Below are 11,717 nucleotides of genomic sequence, written 5' to 3'. Positions count from 1 at the left end.
GCAGAGAGCCGGACGAGGAGCCCAGACGGGGCGGGCCGTAGGGAGGGACCCGGGGGGGGCGGCGGCGAAGCGCCTCTGGCAAGGTGTGCGGGGGGTGGCCCGGCTGGGGCTGGCACGACCGGGGCGCGCCCCTCCGAGGCCTTGGCCCGGGCCCTTCCAAGCGCCGGTGTCCTCACCTCCAAGACGGGGAGCCCAGGTCCCAGCGGCGGTGCAGATTCGGTGGCAGGCCGCCCGCTGGGGAGGCCCGGTGCTGGGCGCGGTTCAGTCGTTCGTTCGCTCAGCAGGCGTGGGCAAGGCCCCGCCGTGGCCTGCCCTGTTCCCGGCGCTGCAGATTCAGCAGGGAAGAAGGACCCAGAGCGCGCTGTCCTCGTGTGGCTCAGAGGCCCCCGGAGGGGGACACACACACACTCGTTCCTTCGCCGCGGTGGGTGTCCGAGTGCAGGGAGAGGCGAGGTGGGAGGCAGGGCCCAAGGCGTGAGGGAGAGGGGAACCGAGAGTTCCGGGCGGTGGGGGACGGCAAAGGCCCTGTGCTGGGAGGGTGCATGTGTTGGAGGAACGGCCAGGAGGCTGGTGTGTTTGGAGCAGAGTGGGGGGCATGGAGGAGGGTGGCAAGGTAACCCAAGCCTCACATCAAAGGCTTGGTGGGGGCCGGGCTCGGTGGCCCAGCCTGTAATCCCAGCACTTTGGGAGGCCGAGGCGAGTGGATTGCCTGAGCCCGCAGGTTCGAGACCTGCCTGGGCAACTTGGCCAGACCTTGTCTCTACAGTAAATCAAAAATGAGCCGGGCATGGTAGGGCATGCCTGTGGTTCCAGCGACGCGGAAGGCTGAGGCGGAAGGATCGCCGGAGCCCAGCAGGTCGAGGCTGTGGTGGCCGGGGGCGGCCACTGCACTCCAGTCCGGGCGACCGAGTGAAACTCCAACTCAACAAAAATAAAAATAAAAAATAAAATAAAAATAAAGCCGGGCTCGGTGGCTCAGCCTGTCATCCCGCGCCTTTGGGAGGCTGAGGTGAGTGGATTGCCTGAGCCCGTGGATTCGAGACCCGCCTGGGCAGGCGAGACCTCATCTCTACAATAAATCAAAAAAATTAGCCGGGTGTGGTAGTGTGCACCTGTAGTTCCAGCTACTTGGAAGGCTGAGGCGGAAGGATCACCGGAGCCCGGCAGGTCGAGGCTGCGGTGGCCGGGAGCGGCCACTGCACTCCAGTCTGGGCCACAGAGTGAGACTCCAACTCAAAAAAATAAATAAATAAAATAAAGGCGGGCTTGGTGGGCCTTAAGGTTTCTGTCGCATCTACTCAGCTCTGCCAAGTAGCTGGAAAGCAAATGATCTGTAAACAAATAGGCGTGGCTTTGTTTCAATAGAACTTTATTTACATAACTGGTTTCTGGCCCAGGCCACTGTGTGTCAGCCCTGACCTAGGGCCTTGGAGCCTTTGGGCATTTGAGTTGAGACAGGGTATGATCTAAGTATTCACAGGATCCCCTGCCCCTGTGTGGGGTGTAGGCTGTGGGCTTGGGCACAAGGGCCGAATCAGGGAGACCAGCCAGGAGGCAGCAGGTGACGGCAGCTTGAACTAGGTAGTAGAGATGGGGTTAGCACACAGGGATTAGATTCCTGATGCCTTGCAGGCTGGGCACAGCAGCTCACACCCGTAATCCCAGCACTTTGGGAGGCTGAGGCAGGAGGATCACTTGAGCCCAGGAGTTCAAATCAGCCTGTGCAACATAGCAAGACCTTGTCTCTACAAAATATTAAAAAATTAGCCAGGTGTGGTGGCACATGCCTGTAGTACCAGCTACTTGGGAGTCTGAGGCAGAAGGATCACCTGAGCCCAGGAGGTGGAGACTTCAGTGAGCTGAAATCGTGCCATTGCACGCCAGCCTGGGCAACACAGTGAGACCTTGACTCAAAAAATAATAAAAGATTTCGGATGCCTTCAAAAGGCAGAGCCCATGGGATTAGCTGATAAGTGAGGGAGGGGGACACAGGGTAGCACCAGGATTGGTTGTCTGGCCACCGAAGGCTGGAGCTGCCATCTGTGGAGAAGGCGGCACTGAGATGAAGACAGCTGGCTTTTGGGACAGCTGGGAGTTCAGTGTGGGACACACTGATGCTGAGATGCTGTTAGACACCTGGGTGGCCGTGTGGAGGCGGTCACTGACCCTGCATCGTCAGAGCTATCTGCACATAAGCTGAGAGATCCAGGGATGGGACTGGTCAGCATTTGAACTGACCACTCACAGTGGGGAGGGCAGGAGAGGAGACCCTAGGAGGTGTGGCCAGTGAGGGGCAGGTCCCGGACAGGTGGGGCTGGGATGAGGGCAGCCAGGAGTGCTGCCGAAAGGTGGGGGTGGGAGCCAGAGCTGGGAACCCTGTCATCTCCCCCCAGGGCCCAGCTGATCAGACAGGCCAGACTGCTGACGTGGTGTGGGCCAAGGACACCAGTGCCCCAGAGCCCATGGAGCCAAGGCCTGATGCCGGCCTCAAGGAGAATGTGCCCACCAGGCCCATGGCAGGCCTTGGACCAGGCAAGGGGCTCAGTGGGCCTGGGTGGGTGGTTCCAGGAGCAGGGTCCCTCGGGATATCAACCCAGAACCCCCTTCCCAGCAGCCAGCCCAGGCCTTGCTAAGTCTATAGGTGCCCATAGTCAGCTGGGTGCCGGATGGGCTTTCCAGCCTGAGGCCCGAGGGAGGGGTCTCAGGCATATGGCCTGGACAAGTGGGGTCTGAAGAGGTGGGACAAGGAGCAGGACTGACTGCTGGCCCTGGCCGAAACGGGGCCCCCCGGGCCAGTCTGTGCCCGGGACCACCCTGCTCAGGCTCCCGGGGCTGTAAGAAGGCCATGGAGTTGGCATGGCCAAAGGTGGGAGCAGCCCAAGAACAAATTCGGATTCTGATTCACATCCCAGTTTCTTTCTTTCTTTCTTTTTTTTTTTTTTGTGTTGGAGTCTCACTCCGTCACCCAGACTGGGGTGCATTGGCCGCTCCCGGCCGCCGCGACCTGCTAGGCTCCGGCGATCCTTCCGCCTTAGCCTTCTGAGTAGCTGGAACTACAGGCGCGCGCTATCATGCCCGGCTACTTTTTTGATTTATTGATTTATTGTAGAGATGAGGTCTCGCCAAGTTGCCCAGGCGGGTCTCGAACCTGCGGGCTCAGGCAATTCACTTACCTCAGCCTCCCAAGGTGCGGGAGTACAGGCTGAGCCACCGAGCCCGGCCACATCCCAGTTTCTTTGCGTTCCAGCTGTGGGACCATGGGGCAAGTTGCTTAACCTCTCTGAGCTTTCGTTCCTATCCACAAAGGCAGCAGCTTTACGACCCACTCCACCCACCAGACCCTGGGATCCATCCCCATGAGGCTCCTGCTGCTTCGGAGCAGCCTTGGGGTCTGGGGAGGGGCTCCAGAGCCCACCTCCACGTTCCCCAGAGCAGTTGGCTCCATGGGGTTTTGCCGTCCCTGCATCCTGCTGCCCCACCAATTCTTTGCTCAAGCTGAGACCATGGAATGGGCCTTGATTCCTTCTTCCTTTGCCCGACTTCCAAGCCCAAGGTGGCACCCCCAAGCTAAGCTGAACCTTCTATCCGGGTCCAGGCCCCTCACGTCACTCCTGGGACCCCCAGCAACCTCCTAAATGTCTCCCTTTTTCCCTTGAGCCCTCTCTGCTCCAAGACCCCCCGGCGCTGCCCATCAGTCCTCTCAGAGAGACAGCTGGCAGCAGTCCCTGAAGTCCTGTCCCTCCTTCTGGGCTCTCCCCGGTGCTGAGGCCTGGATGGCCCCCCGTCCCACCTGGGCGCTGACCACCAAGTCCTCCCCAGGACATGACTGTCTCTCCTCTCTTTAGAGCAATGGAGACTCCTGAGGAACCTGGGCATCGGCCTGGGCAGTGGACACGGCCGGTGGGTTCCCACGTGCCAGGCCCAGCAGGGAGGGCCCACCGCCATACCCTCCCCAGGGGCAGCGCTGCGCCAGGAGCCCTGCCAGGTCCAGACCAACCTGGCCAGCCCTGGGCCCCACCTGGGCCTGCCCCTGAAGGACACGACTGGTCAGCGTGTCAGTGCAAGCTTCCGGCAACAAAGCAATCTGCAGGCCCCGGCCAGGAGGCGGAGCGGGAAAGCCCGAGAGTTTGCTGTCCAACAAAGCAACCTGAGCATGAGGGAGACCAGTCCCTGCCTCTGGCCAGAGCCTGGAGGAAGCTCCAGGCTCCACTTGCTGCCCCTGGGAAGTTCTCTCCCCCAGGTGCCACTGACTGGCCCATCCCCCAGCCCGAGGCAGTCCCAGCGGCCAGCCACAGACATCCTGGGCCTGGACTTCAGGCCCACTGTGGACTCGGGCCCCCTCGATGGGCGCTCACAGCCAGCCCCCGGATCCCGGTGTGGCCAGGAGAGCTGGGCCTCCAGGCTGGTTGGGGAACCCCTCAGCCTGGAGGACCTGGCTGTCCCTGCCCCAAGCCCGCTTCGGGCCCCATCCCACGCTGCCACCCGCCAGCTGCTGGCCTTGGTGCAACGCCTGGAACAGGAGGCAGCCCGTCTCGGGTGCCGGGCATCCCAGAAGGCCCCCAGCCCCATGCGGCAGGACCCCTGGGCCAGTGGTGGCCCGGTGCTCCCTGTCCGTTCCCAGCCCAGCCAGCCTGTTCTTGCTTCCTGGGATGAAGGGAAAAGCCATCCCCAAGGCCACAGGGCAACCGAGCACTTCCTCAAGGCACGGAGGCTTCAGGCCGGCCTCTCAGAGTCTTGTGCACACAGCAAGCCTCCGTCGCCGGAGACCACACTGGGGATGCCGGTGGGGGGTTTCCTTGACCCTGAGCAGGGGCTGCTTCCTGGCCACACCCCAGGACCAGGGAAGAACTGCTCTCCAGGGCTCACGCATGGCAGGGAGCAGAGCGGCCACCCCAGTCTCCCCCAAGGGGCGGGCGGCAGAAGGCCCCGTTCCTCAGCTTTCTCCAGTGCCTCCCAGGAAGTCCGACCTGGGCAGAAAGGAGGGGAGGGGTCCCCCAGAGAGCTGGTCAGCAGGGAGGAGGAGAGGACGACTTTCTGTCCACCAGAGGAAACCCCAGCAAGGAGCACCCCACAGGTAGAGCCAGAGGAGGCTGGGGGTGGGAGCAGGAGTGGGGTGCCCTGGGCAGGCAGCTGTGTCGTGTCCTTTTGCTTCCCCAGAACAAGCCCCAAGATACTGTGGCTCCGGAGTCTGAGGCAGCCTGGTGAGGCCATGGCCGGGTGGGGGTACCAGTGGGGCTGTGGGGACCCAGTCCTGGGACAGCTCCCCTCCCATTTGCCTGGGCCAGGCCTGATGGAGACTCAGGCCTGATGGAGATCAGGCAGGATTTAAGGAGAGCAAGGCTGGGTGCGGTGACTCACGCCTGTAATCCCAGCAATTTGGGAGGCCAAGGTGGGAGGATCACTTAAGCCCAGGGCTTTGAGGTCAGCCTGAGCAACATGGCGAGACCTCGTCTCTACCAAAAAAAAAAAAATTAACCAGGCATTGTGGTGCACTCCTGAAGTCCCCGCTACTCAGGAGGCTAAGGTGGAAGGATCTCTTGAGTCCAGAAGGTGGAGGCTGCGGTAAGCCATGATCATACCACCACACTCCAGCATGAGTGACAGAGTAAGATTCCTACTCAGAAAATTTTTTTTGAGTTGGAGTCTCACTCTGTCGCCCAGACTGGAGTGCAGTGGCCGCTCCCGGCCACCACAGCCTCGACCTGCTGGGCTCCGGCGATCCTTCCACCTCAGCCTTCCAAGGAGCTGGAATTACAGGTGTGCACTACCACACCCAGCTAATTTTTTGATTTATTGTAGAGATGAGGTCTGGCCAAGTTGCCCAGGCAGGTCTCGAACCTGCGGGCTCAGGCAATCCACTTACCTCAGCCTCCCAAAGCACGGGAGTACAGGCTGAGCCACCGAGCCTGGCTCAAAAAATAAATTTAAAAGCCATCCCCAAAAGAACCGGGAGGGAAGTCCTGGGCCCCAGAGGCAAGAATGAGGGAATGCTCCTCCTGGGTTTGAGGCGCTGGGCATCACGACCTTCCGGGCTACCCTGAGCTCCTGGCGGTCACGTGGGGCATTCTCCCACCTTCCAGGCTTTTCTTGTCTGGGACTTCCAGGTCTAGCATCGGTAGGAGGGATGATCTTCCGATCTGCAGCTAGCACATCCCTCATGATTACTGGAAAAGGGACGCAGATGGTCCCCAGCCACCAGCTGCTCCCTGGGGGTGGGAGGGCTGATCTACCCACCTCCCATCAGCCCTGGTCTGTCCCCAGCCGGCAGTTGCTGTCCAGCTGTTTCAGAGCCTGGAGGCACTTGGTGCAGAGGCAGTGGGCTATGTCAGCGGCGATGGCGCTGGGCCGCCGGCAGCTGTTGCGAAAGGGTCTTCGGGCGCTGCGGTGGGCCCTGTGGCTCCGGGAGGCCCAGCTGGAGGCAGCGTGGAAGCGATACGAGAAGGCCCTGCTGGCCCGGAGCTTCCAAGAGGTCAGGGCTCTCTGGGGTGGGCCAGGGGAGGTGGGAAGCACTCGTGTGTCTGGGGAGGAGACCCACTGGGCATAGGTTACGCCTCATGAGTGATCTGCAGCACTGGCATCAGCACTGCCTAAGTTCAAATCTACCTCCACCACTTTCTTGCTGTGTGACCTTGAGCAAGTTGCCTAACCTCTCTGTGCCTCAGTCACTTTATCTCTAAAATGAGGTACTAACAGTACATACCTCTCAGGGCTGTTGTAAGATTAAATGAATGGATGTAAGGGACTCGGCCCTTCCTAGCACATAGCAAGCTACTCTGTCAGTGGCTGCTATTGTTAATTAGTGGTTTGCCAGTGAGGACTGGGCAAGAATGTCTGCGTTCTTCCCTCCTTGGGAAAGGGGTGCCCTAGGAGCGTTCAGCCCCCGGTTTTGTCTCCCCAAAAAAGCCCTGCCTCTTGGGACCGTCTCCATATTCATTCACTCGTTCCCAAAGAAGCAGGGTAGCCCAGTGGTGAAGACGTCAGACTTTAGCGTCTGACTCCTGCTTCCACCCCTGCCTGGTCTCCCTTGGGAGGGCACATTCGAGGCCGACATCCCTGTTCCCCTTCTCCCTTGACCCAGTGGAGACAACTGACTCTACAGCAGAAGCGAGGGCGGCACTGCACCCCAGCTGGGTCGGGATGCCCACTCTCCAGGGCCGGCCCTGGCCCAGACCCCTCCTTTGGAAGAAAGGCAGCGGTGGACTCCCTCCAGAGGCCTGGGCTGGAGCACCTGAGGTGGGTCAGTGTGGCCTGGGCCCCAGTGGCCTTCCCTCCCCCACTTCCGCCTTGCTGTCCCCACTTCCCCTCCCCCCCAAGAGTGTGGGGATGAAAGGAGCAGGGGAGGACAAAGACTGGTGTAAAAGACGTCCAGGCGCCACCACTTACAGCTGTAAACACAGCCCCGCAGCCCACGTGTTCGGCAGCGAATGACAGCTTGACCGCGTGGTGAACAGTTTGGTAGTCATTCCTTACGATGTTCAGGAAGACTCCAGAAACCTCCTTCCCACTCTTTTTTTTTTTTTGAGTTGGAGTCTCACTCTGTCGCCCAGACTGGAGTGCAGTGGCCGCTCCCGGCCACCACAGCCTCGACCTGCTGGGCTCCGGCGATCCTTTCTCCTCAGCCTTCCAAGTGGCTGGAACTACAGGCGCACGCTACCATGCCCGGCTAGTTTTTGATTTACTGTAGAAATGAGGTCTCACCCAGTTGCCCAGGCGGGTCTCGAACCCGCAGGCTCAGGCAATCCACTCACCTCAGCCTCCCAAAGGTGCGGGATTACGGGCTGAGCCACTGAGCCCGGCTAAAAGTGTGTTAATGAACTTGAAAGCTTCAACCTCCTCACGTCCCCTTCTCTGGATATATTTTTATGGATATTTTTATAGCATTGTTAAAGACAGGAAAAAGCCAGGTGCAGTGGCTCACACCTATAATCCCAGCACTTTGGGAGGTGGAGGCAAGAGGATTGCCTGAGCTCAGGGGTTCGAGACCAACCTGGGCAACTTGGCGAGCCCTCATCTCAACAATAAATCAAAAAAATAAAAATTTAGCCTGGCGTGGTAGCACGTGCCTGTTGTTCCAGCTACTTGGAAGGCTGAGGCGGAAGGATCGCCAGAGCCCAGCAGGTCGAGGCTGCGGTGGCCAGGAGTGGCCACTGCACTCCCGTCTGGGTGACAGAGTGAGACTCCAACTCAAAAAAAAAAAAAATTATCCAGGCATGGTGGCACACGCCTGTAGTTTCAGCTCGTTGGAAGGCTGAGGTGGAAGGATCGTCTGAGACCAGCAGGTTGAGGCTGTGGTGACCCTGAGCAGCGTGACAGTTGCACTTCAGCCAGGACGATGAAATGAGACTCCAACTCAAAAAAAAAAAAAAAAGAGGACAAGAAAAAATAGCACAACAATGTTAAGTTAAAAAGATAAGGAAGGAGCCGGTTGTGGTGGTAGTGCCTGTAAGTCCCAGATACTTGGCAGGCTGAGGTGGGAGGGTCACTTGAACCCAGGAGTTCAAGGCTACAGCGAGCCATGATTGCACCACTGCACTGCAGCCCGGGCAACAGAGCAAGACCCCGTCTTAATCAATCAATCTAATATTTTTTTAAAAATAAGAAAAAGTAGTATCTAAAATAATTCTTGGCCAGGTACAGTGGCTTACACCTGTAATCCCAGCACTTTGGGAGGCCAAGGCAGGAGAACTGCCTGAGGCCAGGGGTTCAAGACCATTTTGGCCAACGTAACGAGACCCTATCTCTGTAGTAAATAAATAAATAAATAAATAAAATATTTCCCCCCAGCCACATAAAACAGTACCTGGAAAAAAGATTGGAAGGGGAAAAAGTCCTAAAATGTTGCTCAGTGTGAATGAACTTAACACTACTGAACTATACACTTTCTGAACAAGTTGGTACCAAAAATATGGCTCAGATGGTAAATTTTCTGTCATGCATATTTTACCACAATCAGCAAGTTAAAAAAATAAAAAACTTTTTAATGGGAATCTCACTCTGTTGCCCAGGCTGGAGTGCAGTGGCACCGTCACGGCAATCATATCCTCAACCTTCTGGACTCAGGAAATCCTTCCACCTCAGCCTTCCAAGTAGCTGAAACCACAGGTGTGCACTACCACGCCCAACTAATTTTTTTGAGTTATTGTAGAGACAAGGTCTCACCAAGTTACCCAGGCTGGTCTTGAACCCCTGGGCTCAGGCAATCCTCTGGTCTCTGCCTCCCAAAATGCTGGGATTACAGGTGTGAACCACTGTGCTTGACCAAAATAAAATCAGATTTCATTTTAAAATGCTGAATAGTGCTTCTCCCTGCGGCAGTGGAGTTGAAGTTAGTTATTTTCTTCTTCATTTTCCCAGTGTCCACTGCAGAGTTATATTGTTTTGTTCTTTTTTTTTTTGAGTTGGAGTCTCACTCTGTCACCCAGGCCAGAGTGCAGTGGCATGCTCATGGCCACACCAGCGACAACCCGCTGGGCTCAGGCAATCCTTCCACCTCAGCCTTCCAAGTACCGGAATTACAGGCGTGTATCACCACACCCAGCTAATTTTTTGATTTATTGTAGAGATGGGGTCTCACCAAGTTGCCCAGGCTGGTCTTGAATCCGCGGACTCAGGCAATCCTCTCACTTCTGCCGCCCAAAGTGCTGGGATTGCAGGAGTGAGCCATACCACCCAGCCCTTGTTTTTTAAAATGAACAAATATATTTAGACAATTATTTAAGTGATATTCAGTTTAATAAGTGATATTCAGTTTGTTGCTAAAAAAAAAAATCCAAATAATATTGAAGAGAATAAAGCAAAAACAGACCTCCCCAGCCCAATAGCTTTATCATCGGGAATCCAATGACCTGTCTGGAAGCAGGTTGTAGCTCAGCACTCCTACTCCCGAGGGCAGACTGCACCTGCCTCTGGTGGGGGACACAGGCTGGGACCACGCGCCCCTCCTCAGCCCAGGACATCAGCTTCTCTCTGGGCAACTTCACTCTTAGTCCAGGAAGTCTCAGGGAGGAGGAGGGAGCCCAGCAGATCCTGTCACATCCTGGGGAGAGACCAGATGGCACAGACGAGAGAATCCAGACCCTGCGGGCCCTGCAACAACTGGCTGGTGAGATGCTAGGGTGCTGGGACATGGACAGAGGGAGCTGGGCCAGGCGGGGAGAGGTGGGGGAGTCCTGAAGGAGTGGGGTGACCCCTGCAAGAAATTGTGCCCATTTCACTGATGGGGAACTGAGGCACGGAGAAGTCAAGTGACCAGCTTGAGGACACACAGCTTGAGGTGCACATCCTGCATTTGAGCCACAGATGCTGACCCAGTCCCATCCCAGGGGCTTGAGTGTTGGAACTAGATGTCACTTACTCAGAGATAGGAGCGACTGGAGTCCCAGGTGTCATCACTGCTCCTGGCTCTGATCCTCCCCTCCCCTCACTCTCTTTTCTTTCTCTCTCCTTCCTCTGCAGCCTTCCTCCTGCAGTGCCATCAGAAGGTTGGAACCAGGCAGGAGAGGAAGGTCCCCAGGGAGGCCACCCGGGTCGCACAGAGGCCCTGGGGGAAGGGGAGCGCTCCCCAGGCCTGGCACTCTCAGGCTGCAGGGGCAGCCTGGGTGACCCCCCTGGGCCTCCGGTCCCCAAAAGCCTGGCAGTGCAGGTAGGAGCCCTCTCCCCTTTAAGTCAGCTCTTGAGGCCTTCTAGTACTGAGAGACAAGGATGCAAATGAGAATGCCAAGAACTGCCATTGACAGCATGGCTAAGGCTTAGTCATGCATGCCGGGAGCTGGGACTTGTTTAAAAGCAAAGCTTAGTCTGGTCTCCCACTTCTTGTGGTGGCTCCTGTGGCTGGTGGGGGAACAGACAGGAAATTAGCAATCACAAGGGTTAGCCTTGTGTTTGTGATGGTGTTGTGATGGTGATGCTGGGTAGGTGGAGGGTATTGCTCTATGGGGTCTTTGAATCAGCCACAGAAAAGAATTTCAGAACAAGTCCCAAGAGTAGTTTAAGACGGATTTTATTAGAAAGAAAAAGGCATGCTCAAAGGACATGGGTGCCTTAAGAAAAAGGACATGTGCTTGCCTTTGACAAAAAGCTTTACATAACTTTACCGTGATGATTAAGCAAACCATGAGCTAAGAGAGGTGGGCTGCAGGTGTCTGGTCATGAGTTTTGATTACTATAGCTCTAAAGTCTCAAGGACCTTCTAATTAAAGTTAATGCCTGACTAGACTTGGGCTTTTCTTAGAACATCATGTCTGTGTTTTGGGTAACTCTCTATTGTTTCCGTGATTTACTGCACTGGTAGATTCACATTCCAGCCCACAAGGTGGTCAGGTTTGATGTGGCTGGTCAGTTAGGTGAAGGTCGTGTACCAATACGAAAGACGTCTGAACACTGACCCTATTTTAATTTAAATCTGCCTACAAGAAACTTATCTATGTCAAACCTGCACCAAATAACCGGCCTTAGTGACAAGAAACTCAGATCTGTGCATTCCTTTTATTTCCCCTGATAGTTAACTTTTTAAAATTATTATTGTTATTTTTGAGTTGGAGTCTCACTCTGTCACCCAGACTGGAGTGCAGTGGCATGCTCACAGCCACTGTAGCCTTGACCTGCTGGGCTCAGGTGATCCTTCCACCTCAGCCTTTCAAGCAGCTAGAACTATGGGCATGCACCACCATGCCCGGCTAATTTATTTATTTATTTATTGTAGAGATGAGGTCTCACCA

General features: G+C 56.4%; 1 protein-coding gene across 1 annotated transcript in view; it reads left to right on the top strand.

The window, feature by feature from the left end:
• The first annotated feature begins 595 nt into the window (after positions 1–595).
• Positions 596–11,717, top strand: part of CUNH1orf167 (chromosome unknown C1orf167 homolog) — a 28,877-nt gene continuing 17,755 nt past the window's right edge. Inside the window, 9 exon segments of the mRNA XM_021715414.1 lie at positions 596–613; positions 2,394–2,554; positions 3,674–3,759; positions 3,846–5,074; positions 5,158–5,201; positions 6,262–6,469; positions 7,079–7,233; positions 9,987–10,102; positions 10,456–10,642. Coding sequence (XP_021571089.1) covers positions 596–613; positions 2,394–2,554; positions 3,674–3,759; positions 3,846–5,074; positions 5,158–5,201; positions 6,262–6,469; positions 7,079–7,233; positions 9,987–10,102; positions 10,456–10,642 — 2,204 coding nt within the window.

This window comes from Carlito syrichta, unplaced genomic scaffold, assembly GCF_000164805.1.
Source record: "Carlito syrichta isolate Samal-C Ts95f unplaced genomic scaffold, Tarsius_syrichta-2.0.1 Scaffold307091, whole genome shotgun sequence".
NCBI classification, from domain to species: Eukaryota; Metazoa; Chordata; class Mammalia; order Primates; family Tarsiidae; genus Carlito; species Carlito syrichta.
This window is presented reverse-complemented; position numbering and strand designations above follow the sequence as displayed.